Here is a 22,542-nt window from a genome sequence, read left to right on the forward strand (position 1 = left end):
TTTTTTCGGCTAAAAACGCCTTACTATAGATGGTCGTTTTTTTGGGCGAAAAACGCCTTACTATACATGGTGGTTTTTTTCGGCTAAAAACGCCTTACTATACATGGTCGTTTTTTTTGGGCGAAAAACGCCTTACTATACATGGTCGTTTTTTTCAGCTAAAAACGCCTTACTATACATGGTTGTTTTTTTCGGGCAAAAAACGCCTTACTATACATGGTCGTTTTTTTCCGGCTAAAAACGCCTTACTATACATGGTCGTTTTTTTGGGCGAAAAACGCCTTACTATACATGGTCGTTTTTTTTCGGCTAAAAACGCCTTACTATACATGGTCGTTTTTTTGGGCGAAAAACGCCTTACTATACATGGTCGTTTTTTTCAGCTAAAAACGCCTTACTATACATGGTCGTTTTTTTCGGGCAAAAAACGCCTTACTATACATGGTCGTTTTTTTGGGCGAAAAACGCCTTACTATACATGGTCGTTTTTTTTCGGCTAAAAACGCCTTACTATAGATGGTCGTTTTTTTGGGCGAAAAACGCCTTACTATACATGGTCGTTTTTTTGGGCGAAAAACGCCTTACTATACATGGTCGTTTTTTTCAGCTAAAAACGCCTTACTATACATGGTTGTTTTTTTCGGGCAAAAAACGCCTTACTATACATGGTCGTTTTTTTCCGGCTAAAAACGCCTTACTATACATGGTCGTTTTTTTGGGCGAAAAACGCCTTACTATACATGGTCGTTTTTTTTCGGCTAAAAACGCCTTACTATACATGGTGGTTTTTTTGGGCGAAAAACGCCTTACTATACATGGTCGTTTTTTTCGGCTAAAAACGCCTTACTATACATGGTCGTTTTTTGGGCGAAAAAAGCCTTACTATACATGGTCGTTTTTTTCGGCTAAAAACGCCTTACTATACATGGTCGTTTTTTTGGGCGAAAAACGCCTTTCTATACATGGTCGTTTTTTTCGGCTAAAAACGCCTTACTATACATGGTCGTTTTTTTGGGCGAAAAACGCCTTACTATACATGGTCGTTTTTTTCGGCTAAAAACGCCTTACTATACATGGTGGTTTTTTTGGGCGAAAAACGCCTTACTATACATGGTCGTTTTTTTCGGCTAAAAACGCCTTACTATACATGGTCGTTTTTTTGGGCGAAAAACGCCTTACTATACATGGTGGTTTTTTTTGGCTAAAAACGCCTTACTATACACATAGTTTTTTCGGGATAAAAGAAAGGAGAAAAAAACGTTGGGCAAATCCTCCACGTTGCTCAAGAACTCCAAAGCTCTCCAGCACAATCCATTTTGATCACATGAGATCTTTTTTAATCAATCAATAAGATTCTCCCCGGCGCAGTTTGGCAGATGCAGTTTGAGTTTTGGGTGTGGCCGCGCCCGCGTCAGGGGAATCTTAAATCTCCCGTTTTGAAAATAGAGTTGAAGTAATCCCGCCCGCCCGCCTGCGAGAGCCTCAAGGTCGACATGAAGGCCCCCGTAATCCCCAGCAGCTGCTCAGTGAATCCCCGCTCAAGTCTGCCCATTTTCTCCAAATGGCTGCCACCGACCACTTTTATGCCTTTCTAATTTTAGCCCGCAGAAGCAGACGTTGGTTATTGAGATGTTTTTTTTTTTTTGGTGTGTGTCTCTTTACCAATTAGTTAAACCATTAATATGTCTTGGATAATGTCACTATTCTTTTTTTTGGGGGGGGGGGCGCCTTACATATACATGGTCTTTTTTTTATTCCGACTTTCATCTCTGATGATGATGATGATGATGATTTGGGCAGCCACTGTGGGCGTGACATTCCGGTAGCTTTGTTTCTTCTCATCTTCCAAAACAGACGGTGGCCTCCGCCAGGAGAAAATGGGGCGTCTCAAGCGCTCCCCAAAGGAAATTGACACGTCGGCATCAAGAGGCCGACGACACGCGTGAAGGATTAGCGGCTTGACGTGCCGCGGCCCAACGAAAGCAAACTAGCGCAACAAGAAGCAGGAGCTAATCTTCACGCCTCCTCAATGAGACATCTTGAGGAGGTGTCAAGATAGCCAGTCGCAGCCGGCCGGCGGCCATCCAGGATGTTAGCAGGTCGCATTAGCCCGCTAACTAGCTAGCTAGCAGTTATCTATTAGCTAGCTAGCTAACTTGATCTATTTGAGTTATTCCCGGTTGAATGGGGTCACCGTTGCTGGCTACCTAGCTAGCTATCTATTTGCTATCCATTAGCTGTCTAACTAGCTAGCTCTTGGCAATATTTTCCATTTTTCAAAATAAAATGAGTGAAATGGAAGCGATGCGAATTATTTCTTTTTCTGTGTGGCTGGTCGTGGATGTGTCGTTCACGAACGAGCCGGTTCTTAGAGCCGGATCTCTGAAGTGAACGAAGAGAGCTGGCTCCTAACACGGAGCGGGAAATGGGAGCCGACTTTTGTCCTCCATTCCCCAGTCTTAAAGTCGGTTAAAGTCGCACGTGATTGGTCAAGATCCGCGGTAGAGGCGGGAGGAGAGAATGACAGACACACGCAGCAGTGAGGAGAAGGGGGGTTATCACATTACGCTGTTGTTATTATTCAATGATGATATGCATTATTAACATGAAGCCATGAGCCGAGCCAAAAGAACCGGCTCTCTAAAAAGAGCCGCAATTCCCATCACGAGTGGACCGCTGCAGTACAGCTCCCCAAAAGACTCGTCACGAACGTTTGACCTATGATCAGACATATCTCGGCTTGGTCTTTAGCAGCCGCAAAGAATTTCTCGCTTCCATTTGGCAAGCCCACACCGTCCGTCCGTCTGTCCGTCTGTCAGCGGGCCGCCCGCTTGCTGCAATGGAAATCATCTCAGCACTTGTCAGGGGTTGTTGACCTTCTCTTTATCGCTTAACCCCTGAAGGGTCTGTGATGACTGGCGCTTAGGACTGTCTGCCCAATCCCCCAACACCCCCCCGCAGCCCTCAGGGAGTGACATTTTGGCTGGAGCTGAAGCACATAAACAGGAACGCTCCATTCCTGTCACTCGGAGGGCGTTGATGCAAAAGAGGCAGCGGTTAAAATCTTAGCAAAAGAAAATAGATGCTTTGTTTTCATAAAAGAGCAAAACCCTTCACTAAATCGCCATGGTGGGTAAGGCTCGTAGACCCCATACTCAGGCAGGACAATAGAAGTAATCAGTGTAGCCGCAGGAAGTAGTCCTCTGCTCCCCCCAACTTGAGAGTAGGGCCCAATCATAGCGGAGTCAGACACCGCCACATCTGGACAGCAGGGAAATATATACATATATATATATATATATATATATATATATATATATATATATATATATATATATATATATATATATATATACATATATATATATATATACAGAGAGAGAGAAAACTACCAGTAAAAAAAAAAAAATAGTTCGCTGACGAAGCCTCTTGGTTAAGAAGCGAAACGTCCGACACCTTGAAAGAAGTCCAGATGACGGCTGAAGAAAGCTTCTCATCGATGGACCACTCCAGTCCGACTGAGAGCTTCCACAGACATTTGCCACAGTTATCTTTGGGGGCCACTTTTGGAATGCCAGGCAGCGACTCTATTGTGACCTTGGCATTACAGCTGCAGTCGGTCCGCCAGCCCCTCGTTTGCCATCATGACAGCCTTTGGGTGAATCTCGGGCATGTCTCCTGTGGAAGATGTTTGTCTGCATTGCCTCACACTTGTCGCCCGGATAATCTCACAAAGCCACCTTCTTTATTTAGAGCGCCCTCCACTTAGCGTCTCGTGCCGTTTACGTGGCGTGGCGGCAGTGGCCCTTTTCCCCTGCGATAGTTCTCGCTGAGGCGTTACAGACGCCGCGGGACCATCGCCAAGGCGCCTCACGACTGACTTCATGCGGTCGCCAGAAGGATGCCAGTCGAGTGACGGGTTGGAGCGAGTCTTGAGGATGCTGAGGGGACCGATTGTCTCGGATCGGACCCGCCGTCCATTGTTCCCCGGCAGCAGTTGCTGGTTGGGATGACGACAAAAGAATTCCTCCCCGGGGCTCTATTTAGGGACCGAGTCCAGTTTCCCCAGCTGCTTAAGGATACCTATGATTAATCACCAGCTAGCAACGAGCTCCTAATATGGGCCGCTCACAAGACCCCCATCGCCGATAAGACTCCGGGCCGCCGATTTCTGCATTGCTGGCTGTCACTCCGTCACTGACCCCTCCTTCACTTTGCCTGAAAGCAAGCGAGCCAACTCTGACACAATGACATTCTCGCTGGGAACAAGCATCCTCCATATATGGCGGAGGGGCTTCCTTTAAAAAGGGGGACTGATTGCAAAATCCGCCAGAGGTCACAAGCTAAGGTGAGCGGTCAGCGCCACTCGCTCCCAGCATCGTCTTTCGCCACCCACCCAGGGCCGCCGTGACACCGCAGTCGCCTCCGCGGGGATTTGGAAGGTAAGACCCAATCGACGCCCCGCGCAAATTCAACGCCCGAGTGTACAGTTTTGCCGCCTCCGTGTATCCGGCAAGCTTCAAAATGGGCGACGCCGCCATGAGAGAGTTCGGGGCAGCGGCCCCCTACCTGAGGAAATCGGATAAGGAGCGTCTGGAGGCCCAGACTCGGCTCTTTGACATGAAGAAAGAATGCTTTGTTCCCGACACCGACGAGGAGTTTGTCAAGGCGTCCATCACCAGCCGCGACGGCGACAAAGTCACCGCTCAAACGGCAAAGGGGAAGGTCAGTGACCCCGCCCGATGCTCCCGAACCGCAAGAGTCGGTCGGAAATGCACAAACCAAGGCACTCTGATCAGGACGCAGAACAGCGTCCTATTGTGCGTGACATTGGTGTGGACGTGGAGGTCAAACGGGGTTGCGAAAGTCGCAAACCAAGGTGTACGAGCTTCTGCTACGACGGCCACCGCCGATGAGATTTTCTCTTTGTGCAGACTGTGACCGTGAAGGATTGCGACGTGCACCCCCAGAACCCGCCAAAGTTCGATAAAATTGAAGACATGGCCATGTTCACGTTCCTTCACGAGCCCGCCGTGCTGTTCAACCTCAAAGAGCGCTACGCGGCGTGGATGATCTACGTGAGTCCAGATCTGTCCAAAGCGTGCGAACGATGGCGCCTTGAGATTTTCCAGGAAGCAGAGATCAAGTGGGTCTTTTTTTACCCTCCCCCTTTGCCAGACCTACTCCGGGCTGTTCTGCGTGACGGTCAATCCCTACAAGTGGCTGCCGGTCTACAACCAAGAGGTGGTTGTTGCCTACCGAGGAAAGAAGAGGAGTGAAGCTCCTCCCCACATCTTCTCCATCTCTGACAACGCCTACCAGTACATGCTAACTGGTAAACGGAGCCAGACAACACCACACGCTCTCATGTTAAAGGCACGGAGGCTGCCGATACGGTTCTGAAGTCTTTCTTGTATTCCTCTTCCAGACAGAGAAAATCAGTCAATTCTCATCACGTGAGTTGAATTCCAGTCGGCCTGTTTTTGGAATGCTCTGCAAACCCATGATCACGCATGTCAACATCGGTGATTAGATGTCAGCGTCTTGACACATCGATCTTTAGACCAGGGGTGTCAAACTCTGGTCCTCCACGGCCGCCGTCCGACATATTTTCCAAGTCTAACGATTGAAACGCACCCGATTCAAGGGAACGGGCTCATGTCAGACTTCCGCAGAGGTTGCGGATGATCGGATCATTACAATCAGGTGTGTCCATTGAGCCCGTTCCCTTGAATCAGATGCGTTGCAACAGGCAGACTTGGAAAACACGTAGAAAACATGTAGCCCTCGAGGACCGGATTTTGACACCCCGGATTTTGACACCCCTGCTTTAGACCAACCTAATATGGTCGATCAACGACAAAAGCCGGCTGCAGTTTTAGTGTTTCCAAGCAAATGAAAACTTTTGTTCCACAGCGGAGAATCTGGTGCCGGGAAAACCGTCAACACCAAGAGAGTCATCCAGTATTTTGCCAGCATCGCGGCAGGCAGTGGGAAGAAAGAAACAGGCTCGGAGAAAAAGGTGTCAACGCCGATTTTGCAAAGGGAACAATCGACAACTTCAAGTCTGGCGTTTGATTTGTTTTCAGGGTACCTTGGAAGATCAAATCATCCAGGCTAACCCAGCGTTAGAAGCCTTTGGAAATGCCAAGACCATCAGAAATGACAATTCTTCAAGATTTGTGAGTTTCCCGCCTCCAAAACGTATCGTATTTCCCTGTGTATAAGCCTGGATTTTCTTCTAAAGCTGACCCTGCGCCTTATATGCCAGAAAAAGTTTGAAAATACACCATTTGTTATGGTTGCACCTTATACAGGTAACATCCGACTTACGGCCACCCGTACTTACCACCACGACCTCCGGACCCTATTTTTAAATTTTAAATTCTACGCCTGGCACCACGCATACGACAATTTTGGCCAGCCAGCACTTCACTCTCGCGCAGCAATCGACCGTGTGATGGCACCAGAGGGGGGAAGTTTGCGTGTCATTTAGCCTCCAAGTCTCTATTTAACATTTTGAATGGATTTCGACTTACGACCACTTGGTCGGAACGGAACTCGGCCGTAAGTTGGATGTTACCTGTTGTCTGGTGCGCCTCATACAGCGGAATATCCGCCAGATATTTGGAAGTATTTGCACTCACTTGTGGATCTTCTTTTCAACCAGGGCAAATTTATCCGAATTCACTTTGCCGCCAGCGGAAAGCTCGCATCGGCTGATATCGAGACATGTCAGTAACATTTCATCCACGTGATAGCAACCGCTGGGCGTTTACAGGATCAATGATGCCACCATCCTTTTCCATTTATGTCAATAGATCTGTTGGAGAAGTCCCGTGTCACCTTTCAACTTAAGGCCGAAAGAGACTACCACATCTTCTATCAGATTCTCTCGCAGAAGAAACCGGAGCTTTTGGGTAAAAATGTTAAAGCTCACATAACTCCGGACCCATATAACTTAGGAATCAACTTTAAGGTTTCTTACGTTGCATTGAATGTTTGTGTGTTGTCTTAAAACTCAATCTTCTGTGGGTCCTGGAATTTGAGTGAAAATGACAAAAACCCTGGCACTGGGCTGGACACGTTTTTTGCACTTGCCTGGCAGTGATTCTAACTCTTGTTTTTGTCAAAGTAGTGGTAGTGATATAACATCTGTCTACCGAGTTATCTAGCTGGCTACCTAGCTTGCTATTTATTTGCTATTATTATTTGCTATCTAACGAGCGAGCTAGCTTTGTATTAGTTATCTAGCTAACCTTTTATCTATTTGATTTATTTTGGGTTGAATGAACGCTGGCGCATGTGGTATCTATTAGCTATGTAGCTAGCGAGCGATCTCGCTAGCTATCTAGTAGCTAACTGGCTTCTTTTATTTCCGCAACAAGCCCTAATCATAGTTTAAAACTTAATTCACAATATATCTTTCCCTGGCGTTGTGAGCTATCTAGCTGGCTACCCAGCTAACTATCTAGCTAGCTATTTAGCTATATAGCTAGCTATCTAACTGGCTTCCTAGCTATCTATCTATTAGCTATATAAGTAGCGAGCTAGATACCTATTAGTTATCTATTAGCTAGCTCGCTGATTTTTTATCTATTTGAGTTATTCCGGGTTCCTGTGACTGTAAAGTGACCTTGAGTTTTAAAAGGTGCTTAGAAATGAAATGCATGATTATTATTATTATTATTATTATTATTATTATTATTATTATTATTCTTCAGACTCACGGAGTCGGGCTCGTTTTGTTGGATCTGATGGAGAAAGTCTCATTTGCGCTTGACTCTTTCAGAGATGCTGCTGATCACCAACAACCCCTACGATTACGCCTTCATCTCCCAAGGAGAAACAACCGTGGCCTCCATTAATGATGCTGAGGAGCTTATGGCCACTGATGTGAGGGAATCGAATAACCGGCATGTGACATAACAGTCACACAAACAAGTCATGCTAACCAGTCGTTTAGAACAGCGTTCCCCAACCTTTTTCGTCCCCTGGACCGGTTTAATGTCAGCCCCTATTTTGGGCAAATACGTAGTAATACATCAAAATAAGGCAGCTATGCGATCAAACCTACATAAGGCAATGAGGTCCTCGCTCAAAGCTTGGGAGACTCTTGTCCTACAAAGGGAAACTACCGCAGGAGGGACACTGAAGACAAGAGGACATCTTTCAGGGCCTCTTTGTATTTCCACATCAATGACAACATCCCATACTTCATCAGCGCCGTGGCTTTGCCGCTAAACAACATCCTCATTTGAGCCCCTAGTCATCCTCCCTCTTTTGATCCCGTCGTTTGATGACGTCGGCGTCTCCGTCGTTGTAAAAGGTGATGCGATTAGTTGTGGGACTCCCGCGCGGGTTGTTTCAAATCAATATGGCTGATCATTCACGCTTTGATTGGCACACTAATGGGAGATCCGCAAAACACTTTGAGAAAACACGTTTGTCTGCTGGGGATATTAAGTCATTCAATGCATCTATGTATGCTAGCAAAATGAATCATATGATTGGCTATCTGGCTAGCTGTTGGCTATTTAGTCGCTATACAATAGCTAGCAAGCTAGCTAGCTTTCTATCTATTTGAGTTAACGCTGGTGCGTGTGGCTCACGCACAAAAAAAAACTTATCCTGTGACTGTAAAGTGACCTTGAGAGTTTTGAAAGGCGCTTAGAAATGAAATGGATGGTTATTATTATTATTATTATTATACATAAAACGGGGGTTATGCAAGTCATTTGTTTTTCTGTGTGGCCCGGTAGCAAATGACCCGCAGACCAGTGCCGGTCCGTGGCCCGTGGGTTGGGCACCGCTGGTTTAGACAGAGCGCTTTTCACTTGACCGCGATGTTGTGCTACAGCGTTACTCTATTTCAATGTCGTTTCCCTGCCTAATATGTGATCCTGAGACATAAAGTCGAGGAGAGTGAAAGGACATCTTGTGTCTATGGAACTCAGGATGCCTTTGATGTGCTGGGCTTCACTCAAGAGGAGAAGAACGGCATTTACAAACTAACTGGTGCCATCATGCACTACGGCAACATGAAGTTCAAGAACAAGCAGCGCGAGGAGCAGGCAGAGGCTGATGGCACCGAGGGTAAGACAGACTTTTGTCCAAAACATGTCCACTTAGATGACAAGAAAAGAATGCAATGAATTTTGAATTCCATTTTCTGGACCCTCAATTTCTCAGATGCTGACAAAGTGGCTTACCTCATGGGCATGAACTCAGCAGACCTCATCAAAGGTCTTTGTCATCCAAGAGTCAAAGTGGGGAACGAGTGGGTCACCAAAGGACAAAATGTTCAGCAGGTAAACGTTACGACCGTTGATGATGTCGCAAGGCACGATAGTCCTCGTTGCACACATATCCAAACGCTATCATCCAAAGTGTATAAAACGGTGGTGAGAGCAGCCATGATGTTTGGACTGGAGACAGTGCCACTCAAGAAAAGACAGGAAGCAGAGCTGAAGATGTTGAGCTTTTCTTTGGGAGTGACCACGTTGGATAGGATCAGTGACCAGGAGTGACCAGGTCGGATAGGATCAGGAAGGAGTACATAAGAGGGACAACTCATATTAGAGGCTTTGGAGACAGTCAGACTGAGGTGGTTTGGACATGTCCAGAGGAGAGAAAGTGACTATATTGGGAGAAGCATGCAGAGCCTTGAACTGCCAGGCAGGAGACCGAGAGGAAGACCGAAGAAGAGGTTTATGGATGTTGTCAAACAGGACATGAAGGTAGCTGGTGTGAGAGAAGAGGATGCGTAAAACCGGCTTAGATGGAGGACACTTATTCGCTGTGGCCACCCCAGAAGGGAAAAAGCCCAAAGGAAAAGAATAGGAAGAAGAGATTATATTGATCCATACGCCGTTAAAGTGGATTTGGTTCTTGTTTCTTTTCCAGGTGTACTACGCGGTCGGTGCACTGTCCAAGTCAGTGTATGAGAAGATGTTCCTGTGGATGGTGGTCCGTATAAACCAATCTCTGGACACCAAGCAACCTCGTCAATACTTCATTGGCGTACTGGATATCGCTGGATTTGAGATCTTTGACGTGAGCTGTGGTGATTCGTCTTGGAGGTGAAGGTGGAGTTGGAAAGGTGATAACTTTGTTCCACTTGCCGTTTCAGTTCAACACCTTTGAGCAGCTGTGCATCAACTTCACCAATGAAAAACTGCAACAGTTTTTCAACCATCACATGTTTGTGCTGGAGCAAGAGGAGTACAAGAAGGAGGGCATCGAATGGACTTTCATAGACTTTGGCATGGACCTGCAGGCCTGCATTGACCTGATTGAAAAGGTAGGAGGGAGACATTTTGGTCATCACAAAACACCAATCTAACACTGCCCCTCCTTGTCCCTTCAGCCCATGGGCATCATGTCCATCCTGGAGGAGGAGTGCATGTTCCCCAAAGCCAGCGATTCCACCTTTAAAGCAAAGCTCTATGACAACCACCTGGGAAAATCCAGCAACTTCCAGAAGCCGCGAATCGTCAAAGGGAAACCGGAGGCCCACTTTGCCCTGATGCACTACGCCGGGACTGTCGATTACAATATCAACAACTGGCTGGTGAAGAACAAGGATCCCCTGAACGAGACTGTGGTTGGACTTTACCAGAAGTCTAATCTTAAACTATTGTCATTACTCTTTGCAAATTACGCAGGAGCAGATTCAGCAGGTAAGAATGAACGAAATGCAGGCAGTGGGACACACTGTGGACTACCCCAAAACCCTAACCCTGTGGCGCAATAAATAATTTCTGTATTTGTTAACGAACAGATGGTGCAAAGGGCAAAGGGAGCAAGAAGAAGGGTTCGTCCTTCCAGACTGTGTCAGCCTTACACAGGGTCGGTGTTGCTACAAGATTTTTTCCCTTCAATTTCAAAAGTGTCCTACTTCGGAGTTGTCGCCCGGATTTGCTGTAAACGCATCATCATGACTTTCACAGGAGAATCTGAACAAGCTGATGACCAACTTGAGGTCTACTCACCCGCACTTTGTGCGCTGCATCATCCCCAATGAGACCAAGACTCCCGGAGCCATGGAAAACCCGCTCGTGATGCACCAGCTGCGTTGTAACGGCGTGCTAGAAGGCATCCGAATTTGCAGGAAGGGCTTCCCCAACAGGATCCTCTACGGAGATTTCAAACAGAGGTGGAACGTCAAATAATTCTTTACCATCACCACCACCCGCGTAACCCAATCATGTCAACTTGTTGGGATTTTACTTTGGTATATTTCATCCCTCCATTTCCAGATATCGCATTCTGAATCCTGCTGCTATACCTGAGGGTCAGTTTATCGATAGTAAAAAGGGGGCGGAAAAACTCCTTGGGTCTTTGGACATCGACCACAATCAATACAAGTTTGGACACACAAAGGTAAGTGTGAGAGATATTCGCTCGGACACTGTGGACAAAGCCTCGAACACAGGAAGATTGTCAGCCATCCAAGACAGACGCCCAAATTCTGCGGCCCTCTGCCAAACTATTTAGAGTAGATGCAAATTTAAGTAATACATTAGTAAAATGTAGTTTTCTTGATTTGAATACCATGCCCCTGGACGTCCCAAGCACCAAGAGCTATAAACAATAGAGCATAGACATTTTAATTAGTTGTCTTTCTTGGATATGTAACCAGGCTAATGACCTCAGATGTGCAGGAGTAACAGGTCCTAAATTACTCCTGTGAAAAAGAAGTTTCCCAAGTCCTAAATTCTGCCTGAGGCCAGATCTCCTGGATGAAGATGACAGTTTAACAGGCTGTTTCTGTTCAACTCTGATTGACCCCAGGTTTCTCTGTGCTTCAATTGTGTATTCTAGTCACGCATGTTTACTAAGCATATAACAACATGAAACTTTTAAATATGATAAATTCTATTTTGTCTAATCTCTATCAGTAAATTGCAAAGGGAGAGACGTATTTTTTTTCAATTCTCAATCTATACACGTGATTTAACAAAAAATACAAATTCAACTCGAGAATGAAATTGAGGTCTTGTCTGAGCGAAGAAAGTAATGATAAGATGGCAGTCGATAATAACCTACATCTGCAATTTCCAAAAAGGTGTTCTTCAAGGCCGGTCTCCTTGGGCAACTCGAGGAGATGAGGGATGACCGTTTGTCTCTCATCATAACCGGAATCCAGTCTAGATCAAGAGGTCTACTGGCAAGAATAGAATTCCAGAAGATTGTTGAGAGGAGGTGAAAGCAATCGACATTTTCAGGCCAAATGACCACACTTTGATGTTTGAATCATGCCACATTGTTTTAAACAATGCATGACATTTGACAGGGATGCATTATTGGTCATCCAGTGGAACATCCGGGCCTTCATGGGTGTGAAGAATTGGCCTTGGATGAAACTATTCTTCAAGATCAAACCTCTTTTGAGATCCGCGGAGGCCGAAAAAGAAATGGCCAACATGAAGGAAGAATTCCTCAAATTGAAAGAAGCTTACGCCAAGTCAGAAGCTCGCAGGAAGGAACTGGAGGAGAAAATGGTCTCTCTTCTCCAAGAAAAAAATGACTTGCAGCTCCAAGTCCAGGCTGTAAGTTGCCACGGTTCACCTTTTAAGCACCCCGGTCCCGATCCACCTTGGTAAAATCATCAGTTATAACATTGCCTTTGCAAATTAGGAGCAAGATAACCTGGCTGATGCAGAAGAAAGATGCGAGGGCTTGATCAAACACAAAATCCAGATGGAAGCAAAGGCCAAAGAGTTATCGGAAAGACTGGAGGACGAGGAGGAGATGAATGCTGAACTCACGGCAAAGAAGAGGAAGCTGGAGGACGAGTGCTCCGAGCTCAAGAAGGACATTGACGACTTGGAGCTAACGTTGGCTAAAGTGGAGAAAGAGAAGCATGCCACTGAGAACAAGGTGTGACAACTTGCCGGCTTCTTGTTGTGTCCTGCCTGCTTCAGGAATAGGAAAGAACACGACACATCCTGATCAATTGTCACCGTGATTCCAGGTCAAGAACCTGGTGGAAGAAATGGCAGCTTTAGACGAAGTCATCGCCAAGCTGACCAAGGAGAAGAAGGCCTTGCAAGAAGCTCATCAGCAAACGCTGGACGACCTTCAGAGTGAAGAAGACAAAGTCAACACTCTGACCAAGGCCAAGTCAAAACTGGAGCAGCAAGTGGATGACGTACGTGTTTCATGATTATTTATTTGAAAACGGTGTCATTGTTCTAGGCACCTCGAAGATTGAGGCTTTGGGATGCATCCATTTGTTTTTTTGCAGCTTGAAGGGTCCCTTGAACAAGAGAAGAAGATTCGAATGGATCTTGAGAGAGCAAAAAGGAAGCTGGAGGGAGACTTAAAGTTGACCCAGGAGAGCCTGATGGATCTGGAGAATGACAAGCAACAACTGGAAGAGCAGCTCAAAAAGTAAATTCCGTTCGTACAACCAAGACCAAATCTCGCAAAGAATGTATTGCTCATATATTCGATAATATTTGATTTCAGGAAGGACTTTGAAGTCAACCAGCTCACTAATAGAATTGAGGATGAGCAGGCAATTGCGATTCAGCTTCAAAAGAAGCTGAAGGAGCTTCAGGTAAAATTTAAAGCTTCCAAATGTGTACTTTTCCCAAACATTAGTGACTCATCAGCGGCATGTTCTCAGGCCCGCATCGAGGAGCTGGAGGAAGAGCTGGAGGCGGAGCGAGCGGCCCGAGCCAAGGTGGAAAAGCAGAGGGCGGACTTGGCCAGAGAGCTGGAGGAGATCAGCGAGAGGCTGGAGGAGGCGGGCGGTGCCACGTCCGCCCAGATCGAGATGAACAAGAAGAGGGAGGCCGAGTTCCAGAAACTGCGCCGGGACCTGGAAGAGGCCACCCTGCAGCACGAAACCACCGCCGCCACCCTGAGGAAGAAGCAAGCCGACAGCGTTGCCGACCTGGGAGAGCAGATTGACAACTTGCAAAGAGTCAAGCAGAAACTGGAGAAGGAGAAGAGCGAACTCACCAGGTCAAGAACCTGGTGGAAGAAATGGCAGCTTTAGACGAAGTCATCGCCAAGCTGACCAAGGAGAAGAAGGCCTTGCAAGAAGCTCATCAGCAAACGCTGGACGACCTTCAGAGTGAAGAAGACAAAGTCAACACTCTGACCAAGGCCAAGTCAAAACTGGAGCAGCAAGTGGATGACGTACGTGTTTCATGATTATTTATTTCAAAACGGTGTCATTGTTCTAGGCACCTCGAAGATTGAGGTTTTGGGATGCATCCATTTGTTTTTTTGCAGCTTGAAGGGTCCCTTGAACAAGAGAAGAAGATTCGAATGGATCTTGAGAGAGCAAAAAGGAAGCTGGAGGGAGACTTAAAGTTGACCCAGGAGAGCCTGATGGATCTGGAGAATGACAAGCAACAACTGGAAGAGCAGCTCAAAAAGTAAATTCCGTTCGTACAACCAAGACCAAATCTAGCAAAGAATGTATTGCTCATATATTCGATAATATTTGATTTCAGGAAGGACTTTGAAGTCAACCAGCTCACTAATAGAATTGAGGATGAGCAGGCAATTGCGATTCAGCTTCAAAAGAAGCTGAAGGAGCTTCAGGTAAAATTTAAAGCTTCCAAATGTGTACTTTTCCCAAACATTAGTGACTCATCAGCGGCATGTTCTCAGGCCCGCATCGAGGAGCTGGAGGAAGAGCTGGAGGCGGAGCGAGCGGCCCGAGCCAAGGTGGAAAAGCAGAGGGCGGACTTGGCCAGAGAGCTGGAGGAGATCAGCGAGAGGCTGGAGGAGGCGGGCGGTGCCACGTCCGCCCAGATCGAGATGAACAAGAAGAGGGAGGCCGAGTTCCAGAAACTGCGCCGGGACCTGGAAGAGGCCACCCTGCAGCACGAAACCACCGCCGCCACCCTGAGGAAGAAGCAAGCCGACAGCGTTGCCGACCTGGGAGAGCAGATTGACAACTTGCAAAGAGTCAAGCAGAAACTGGAGAAGGAGAAGAGCGAACTCAGGCTGGAACTGGACGACGTCGTCTCCAACATGGAGCACGTGGTCAAAACAAAAGTGAGCCTCTTATTTTGAAGTTGATCGCCCTGAAGCACGTGCTGATGCCTTTGTTTGCGTCCTGACTTGGATGTTCCAATTGCAGACGACGCTCGAGAAGACATGCAGAACTGTAGAAGACCAGATGAACGAATACAAGACCAAGTTTGAAGAGGCCCAACGTTGCATCAATGATTTCAACATGCAGAAAGCAAAGCTTCAAACTGAAAATGGTATCTAACGTATTGCAGACCACCACCAAGTTCAGACGTTAACAGAATACGTGTCCAAAACGCTAGGCGAGCTCTCCAGGCAACTTGAGGAGAAGGAGTCTCTGGTCTCGCAACTCACCAGGGGGAAAATGTCGTACACTCAGCAAATTGAAGACCTCAAACGACAATTGGAGGAGGAGACCAAAGTAAGCACTTTGCTCAGAGGCAGGTGCCACCAAATTGACAGTTTACTAGACCGATATAGTTCTTCATACTACATCCCTACGTGACATTTTCCTGACAGGCCAAGAACGCCTTAGCCCACGCCGTGCAGTCCTCCCGCCACGACTGCGACCTGCTCAGGGAGCAGTACGAGGAGGAGCAGGAGGCCAAGGCCGAACTGCAGCGTGGCATGTCCAAGGCCAACTCGGAGGTGGCTCAGTGGAGGACCAAGTATGAAACCGATGCCATCCAGAGGACCGAAGAACTGGAAGAGGCCAAGTAAGAGTTTGCCCATCCACCTTGACTAAAATGTGTCTCCCATCATTTCACCGCGACTTCCTTATGTCTGGCAAATCAGCTTTTTGTTTGTATGATGTTGTAGTAATAATAATAATACATTTCATTTATAAGCGCCTTTCAAAACTCTCAAGGTCACTTTACAGTCACAAGTTTTTCTGTGGGTGAGGAGCGACGCGCCAGCGTTCACTCAACCCGGAAGTAACTCATAGATCGAAAGCTAGCTAGCGAGCTAATAGATAGCTAATAAATAGCTCGCTAGATAGCTAGGTAGCCAGTTAGCTAGCTAATAGAGAGCAAATATTATCATACGTTATAATATATCACAACTACGGGCAATTTATGAAGCTATGGCTAAATATAGAGACCATTTGAGCTGTTTTGCTCACTAAAACAGCAGCACCGATGAAAATTAATTGACCATGGCCCCTGATAACGGCCTGAGGTCGATTCCAACTTCTGGCCGAAGGTGAATGAAAAAAAAAAATCTGCTAATTTAGTCGACGTCTCCCTCCGGTGGCGGGGAGTGGAACTACAATAACAACTGGAAGCTGACACTTGAAAATAAGACCAACCTTTTTGAAATCCAACCAGATCTGCCATTATTTTTTGGTCAATCCGATTAAAGAGGTGTGTCTATTTTAGGCACGAGACTCAAATAAACCCATAAATCGCTTTGTGGCTTATTCACAAAAAGCATACGCCCGACCCAAGTGCACAAAATTTCAGTCAGGCGCCACCCCATCGTGACATGTCATTATTCTTGCATCCGAACCAACAAATTAATTTGAAAAACAGGGTGAAAAAATATGCAGGGGTTGGTCTTGGATAAACGAGCAGCCACTCATTAAGTAGTTTTGATTGAAATCGGGGAAGATTCAAAGGTTTCATTGATGGTTTCTAAAGGAAGAAGCTGGCTCAGCGTCTGCAGGATGCCGAGGAGGCTGTGGAAGCAGTGAATGCCAAATGTTCCTCTCTGGAGAAGACCAAACACAGACTGCAGAATGAGATCGAAGACCTCATGGTGGACGTGGAAAGGTCCAACGCCGCCGCTGCCGCTCTGGACAAGAAGCAAAGAAACTTTGACAAGGTAAAGTGTGCATATCTGGTAGGAGTAGTGCAGCAAAGTCGAATCAAAGGATGAAAGTGTAGTTGAGGTCTGAACGGTTTTACAAACAGGACCTGGGAAATGACGTTTTGAAAATCTTGAACACCACAAATACAGTACTTTTAAACACCAGACTGCCTGCTAAACCAGAATGCAGCAAAGTCCACAGTCAGTCAATATATGCCAAACCTCTGTACAAGAGGAGCACCCCATAATATAAGAATATGTGGCTGAATATCTTAGTACAAGTTCACCAGACTCTCAAATGTCTCTTCCCTCCATTTTTGTCTTTCCTGACAGGTCTTGTCTGAGTGGAAACAGAAGTATGAGGAGTCTCAGTGTGAGCTGGAGGGCTCCCAGAAGGAAGCCAGAGCTTTGAGCACCGAGCTGTTCAAGTTGAAGAACTCTTATGAAGAGTCTCTGGATCATCTGGAGACCATGAAAAGAGAAAACAAGAACTTACAGGGTATGCTCTACTGCTGATGCCTACACAACAGCTTCTACCGATCGTGTAGATGTGTTTCATGACACTTCATGTTTTACAGAGGAGATTTCGGATCTCACCGAGCAACTCGGCGAGAGTGGAAAGAGTATTCATGAGCTGGAGAAATTAAGAAAACAGTTGGAACAGGAGAAGAGTGAAATCCAGTCTGCTCTGGAGGAGGCAGAGGTTCGAAAATGTCACCGTGAAGACCACATTAGCGCACGAGCGTCAATTCACTGGACCTTTTTGTCTGTTAGGCTTCCTTGGAGCATGAGGAGGGTAAGATTCTGAGAGCCCAGCTCGAGTTCAACCAGATCAAAGCTGACATCGAACGGAAACTGGCCGAGAAAGACGAGGAGATGGAGCAGTGCAAAAGGAACATGCAGAGGACCATCGAAACCCTGCAGAGTTCTCTGGAAGCCGAGTGTCGGAGCCGGAACGAGGCCCTTCGTTTGAAGAAGAAGATGGAGGGAGACCTCAACGAGATGGAGATTCAGCTCAGTCAGGCCAACAGGCAGGCGGCTGAGGCTCAGAAGCAACTCAAGTCCGTCCACGCGCATCTTAAGGTGATCTACGAGCACTGAGGTTTCACAAAATATCCGTACGATGACCAGTGTCTTGATGATTGGTGTCATCCCATCAAGGACTGTCAAATTCAACTGGACGAGTCGCTCCGCGCCAACGATGATCTCAAAGAGAACATCGCCATCGTGGAGAGGCGCAACAACCTGATTCAAGCGGAGCTGGAGGAGCTGAGGGCTGCTCTCGAGCAAACCGAAAGGAGTCGCAAACTTGCTGAGCAAGAGCTGCTGGACGTTAGCGAGAGGGTACAGCTTCTGCACTCTCAGGTAAGAGACCATTTTTGGACACAGGTGGCTTTGTGGGGCAGCACTTTTTGAAATCTCACATCTCAACCCCTACGCAGAACACAGGTCTGATCAACCAGAAGAAGAAACTGGAAGCCGATGCATCCCAGCTTCAGAATGAAGTCGAGGAAGCAGTGCAGGAATGCAGGAACGCCGAGGAGAAGGCCAAGAAGGCCATCACGGATGCCGCCATGATGGCGGAAGAGCTGAAGAAAGAGCAGGACACTAGCGCTCACCTGGAGCGTATGAAGAAGAACATGGAGCAAACCATCAAAGACCTGCAGCACCGTCTGGATGAGGCGGAACAAATTGCAATGAAGGGAGGGAGGAAACAAATGCAGAAACTGGAGGCCAGGGTAAGCAAACGGCAAATTCATCCGCCCAAACGGGAGCCGTTTCATGCAAAAAAAAAATACATATTGCAAGTATCAAGAACCAACCATGGGTTGTCCTTTTTTTCTCTTTCAGGTGAAAGAACTTGAAAATGAGGTGGAGTCTGAGCAAAAGAAGAGCAGCGAAGCAATAAAAGGAATTCGCAAGTATGAAAGACGCATCAAGGAACTCACCTACCAGGTGGGGATTTCTCTTTTTCAGGTGGTCGAAATAATAATAATCATCATAATAATAATAATACATTTGATTTCTTAGCGCCTTTCAAAACTCTCAAGGTCACTTTTCAGTCACAGGATAAGTTTTTTTGTGGGTGAGCAGCAGCAGCAACATGCGCCAGCGTTAGCTAGCCAACTAGCTAGTTAATAGATAGCTAGCTATCTGGATAGAGCGCTAATAGATAGCCAGATAGCCAGCCAATAGATAGCAAGCCAAATCTGCAGAAACAAGAAATAATTTGCTGCTAGTGTTAAAAAAAGAAACATAAAAAAATCTATAATCAAATTCTGAGCCTTAGCTCATGGATATAAAAGTATGAGAATATTTGCACTGAACTGGTGCGTCTGAACTGCAGACTGAGGAAGACCGCAAGAATGTGGTCCGTCTCCAGGATCTGGTTGACAAACTGCAACTGAAGGTCAAATCATACAAGCGATCCACCGAGGAGGCGGTGAGTCACTCATTTGCCCTCTCTCGACTTTCTTTTTTCCGATGGAATCGCTAACATTTGCTCCGGTGTGCATCGGTGTAGGAAGAGCAGGCCAACACTCATATGAGCAAGTTCCGTAAACTGCAGCACGAGCTGGATGAAGCCGAAGAGAGAGCCGACATTGCCGAATCTCAAGTCAACAAGTTGCGCGCTAAAAGCCGCGACGTTGGCGCCAAGGTAAATGTCGCCTCCACGTTGTGACAAAAAAGCTGACAAAATCGCCACGGTGATGTGAGGTTTCATTTGGATCGTGCTTACGACAGACTTCTTAGATCGTTACCACATAGGCTTCGTCATGCTGATGAGGTAATACCAGAGCCAAAGCTTTCTTCTGAGTTAAAAGTGGGAATTGTGAGTTAAAAGTCGGAATTTAGAGTTAAAAATGGGAATTTAGAGTAAAAAATGGGAATTCAGAGTTAAAAGTCGGAATTTTGAGTTAAAAGTGGGAATTTTGAGTTAAAAAGTCGGAATTGGCTGAAGAAACCTTTTCAAGTCCTGGTTTCTCTGATAATTGGACTGAAATGGCGTCGGTCCGCTCTTAGTTGTGAGCCCTCTCGATTTTTCTCCTGCTTACGTCATCATCATTGTATTTATTGTATGTATTTTGTCTTTTTGCAGAAAGGACTCGATGAGGAGTGAAAGCCACAGAACGTCACGCAAGAACTTTGGCTTCCTTGGTAGTTTACTGTCTCCAAAGTTTCAGTAGAATAAAGCAAAATGTGCAAGAAAATGGCTGCTTATTGTTTTGGGGTTGATTTCCAAGTAATTTAAGCAAATACCAGCAAACATGTGGACTAAAGTACCAATTAAAACCAGTACAAAAAAAAGACCTTTTCATTCAGTATCATGAGGAAGAGTCTCTTCATACATTAGAACAAGGAGAGAATAATAATAATAATAATAATAATAATAATACATTTCATTTCTGTGGGTGAGCAGCGGCAGCCACATGCACCAGCGTTCACTCAACCCGGAAGTAACTCAAATAGATAGAAAACTAGCTAGCTACAAGATAATCAATAGATAGCCATCCAGCTAGCTAGCTAATAGATAGCCAGCTAACTAGTGAGCGAGCTAAAAGATAGGTAGCTAGCTAGCCAGCTAACAGACAGCTAGCTAACCAGCCAGTTAACCAATAGATAGCTAGCCAGCTGGACAGATAGCTAACAGATAGCCAGTCAGCCAGCTAGATAGCCAATAAATAGCCAATAGATAGCCAGCCAACCAGCTTGCTACCAGATATCCAACAGATATATAGCCAGCTTGATAGATAGCCTGTAGCCACGTAGCTTAGCGTTTGAGGCTAACTTATAATAACAATAATAATAATACATTTCATTTGTAAGCGCCTTTCAAATCTGTCAAGGTCACTTTACAGTCACAGGATCAGTTTTTCTGTGGGTGAGCAGCGGCAGCCACATGCGCCATCGTTCACTCAACCCGGAAGTAACATTGAACTTCAAGGGGGAAAAAGCAGTTTTATTTCATAAATAAAATAAAACGTCATCTCTGCATGAATATTGGCTGGCTGGCTAGCTTTCTATCGATTTCATTTATTTCCGGGTTGAGTGAACGCTGGCGCATGTGGCTGCCGCTGCTCACCCACAGAAAAACTTCTCCTGCGACTGTAAAGTGACCTTGAGAGTTTTGAAAGGCGCTTACAAATGAAATGTATTATTATTATTATTATTTGTTCTCCTCAAATGCTAAGCTACGAGGCTAAAAGCTACAGGCCATTTTGATCAACATGTTTCAAATGCACCAAAACAAAATGAAATTAAAAAAAAGCAAATGTGAAAGATCACTGAAATAGATTTTGAAATTGATTGCTGTGATCGATTATATTTTCGGAGAACTTTTGCATGTGTTCACTGTCGTCCGTCCACAAGGCCGGCCGGACAGCTGTTGCGTTGGTTTCTCAATCCAGACAAGAATTTGACAGGGTTATCTTTGTCGTCAAGGCCCATGAAGAGGGAACAATACGATGACGAAAGCGCCAGATAACGGCCGTCCGTCCACCACCTCTCACTTAAAGGACAACCGACACCATTTTTTTTGTTTCATAACCGACAGCAGAAAAACGTTTGATAGCATCGAAAACACGCAGGCTGATATTTTGAGTCAAATGCAAGACACCAATAAAAATGACTTCAAGTAAAATAAAAATGAGCTCGGAACGGGGGAGATTCAGAAAGTCCCCCCCCCTTGTTTGTGACATCACACCAGGTTACTCCTTCACAAACTGCCTTGATCCAGAATCAAAACAATGGCTTCAGAGAATTCAGATTGGGAAAAAGATCCTTTCTTGTTCCTCATTTTCCTTCTAATTTCTCCATCAACACGGTGCTTTCAGACGAAAAAAGTAGCCAAAATGCATTGTGTGTGGCTTTCTCGATCAGGGGCGTTCCCTCCGTGACGTCACTTCCGGCACCGTCATCAACTCGAAAACAAGACTTCATGACTATTCAGCGCGAGTCTTTCAAGGTCAAATATGCGGAACGTCTCTCCAAGGTTTGACCATCGTTGCTCATGTTGACCTACATAAACGAATTACTTCCGGTTTGAGTGAACACTGGCACGTGTGGCTGCCGCTGCTCGCCTGCAGAAAAAATATCCTGTGACTGTCAAGTGTCCTTGAGAGTTTTGAAAGGCGCTTAGAAATGAAAGGTATTATTATTACTGTATCTATTAGATATCTAGCTAGTTTTCTTTCTGAGTTACTTCCGGGTTGAGTGAACACTGGCGCGTGTGGCTGCCGCTGCTCACCCGCAGAAAAAATGTCCTGTGACTGTAAAGTGTCTTTGGGAATTTTGAAAGCCACTTATAAATTAAATGTATTATTATTATTATTATAATTATTATTATTATGCTGCTGATGATGATGATTATTATTTGTCACATGGGAAAAAACTAGCGTCACGCCTGGCAAGGCAAAGCGCGCCATCCGACTGTTCCGCATTTGGTTCCATCAAAACGTCCATCTTTGTTTGCCGATGGCGCCGTCACCTGTCACCGCGAATCGCCGGAGGTGTTCAAATAGGTCCCGTCGGCTGGTGTCCCCGAGCCGCCTCTCAAGTCAACTCCCAAGGGATGGCAAGGAGCAATGGAACAAGTTATCTTTGTACGATGAAAGCACGCCGACAAGACAACAATGGCGTGCCAACGCCTCGCCTAACGGCCTTCGACACTTTCGGCATATAAGCTGGCGGTCAAGGTCATGCTGGCTCCGGTTTTATCTGATGATGGATGGC

The 22,542-nt window shown here is 46.1% G+C and overlaps 2 protein-coding genes across 2 annotated transcripts; both read left to right on the top strand.

The window, feature by feature from the left end:
* Positions 1-4,246: 4,246 nt before the first annotated feature.
* On the top strand, positions 4,247-5,460 carry LOC148890986 (myosin-7-like). The gene is made up of 5 exons (XM_089009230.1): positions 4,247-4,442; positions 4,518-4,725; positions 4,935-5,078; positions 5,179-5,335; positions 5,429-5,460. Exons 2-5 carry the CDS (start codon positions 4,525-4,527, stop codon positions 5,458-5,460), a joined length of 534 nt encoding a protein of 177 aa, XP_088865356.1. The 5' UTR covers positions 4,247-4,442; positions 4,518-4,524.
* Positions 5,461-6,076: 616 nt separating this feature from the next.
* LOC148890987 (myosin-6-like) lies at positions 6,077-20,023 on the top strand. The gene is made up of 35 exons (XM_089009228.1): positions 6,077-6,182; positions 6,671-6,734; positions 6,822-6,920; positions 7,793-7,896; positions 8,958-9,096; positions 9,193-9,311; positions 9,907-10,056; positions 10,133-10,303; positions 10,370-10,682; positions 10,784-10,851; positions 10,953-11,158; positions 11,262-11,385; positions 12,071-12,207; positions 12,299-12,554; positions 12,643-12,885; positions 12,980-13,156; positions 13,253-13,398; positions 13,477-13,567; positions 13,637-14,154; positions 14,251-14,396; positions 14,475-14,565; positions 14,635-15,024; positions 15,110-15,236; positions 15,303-15,421; positions 15,520-15,716; positions 16,641-16,824; positions 17,143-17,308; positions 17,388-17,512; positions 17,584-17,892; positions 17,971-18,174; positions 18,252-18,548; positions 18,661-18,765; positions 19,157-19,252; positions 19,334-19,468; positions 19,910-20,023. Exons 19-35 carry the CDS (start codon positions 13,999-14,001, stop codon positions 19,928-19,930), a joined length of 2,868 nt encoding a protein of 955 aa, XP_088865354.1. The 5' UTR covers positions 6,077-6,182; positions 6,671-6,734; positions 6,822-6,920; positions 7,793-7,896; positions 8,958-9,096; positions 9,193-9,311; positions 9,907-10,056; positions 10,133-10,303; positions 10,370-10,682; positions 10,784-10,851; positions 10,953-11,158; positions 11,262-11,385; positions 12,071-12,207; positions 12,299-12,554; positions 12,643-12,885; positions 12,980-13,156; positions 13,253-13,398; positions 13,477-13,567; positions 13,637-13,998; the 3' UTR covers positions 19,931-20,023.
* Positions 20,024-22,542: the final 2,519 nt, after the last annotated feature.

This window comes from Hippocampus bargibanti, linkage group LG11 (assembly GCF_051943395.1).
Source record: "Hippocampus bargibanti isolate YZ-2025 linkage group LG11, ASM5194339v1, whole genome shotgun sequence".
In the NCBI taxonomy this organism is placed as follows: domain Eukaryota; kingdom Metazoa; phylum Chordata; class Actinopteri; order Syngnathiformes; family Syngnathidae; genus Hippocampus; species Hippocampus bargibanti.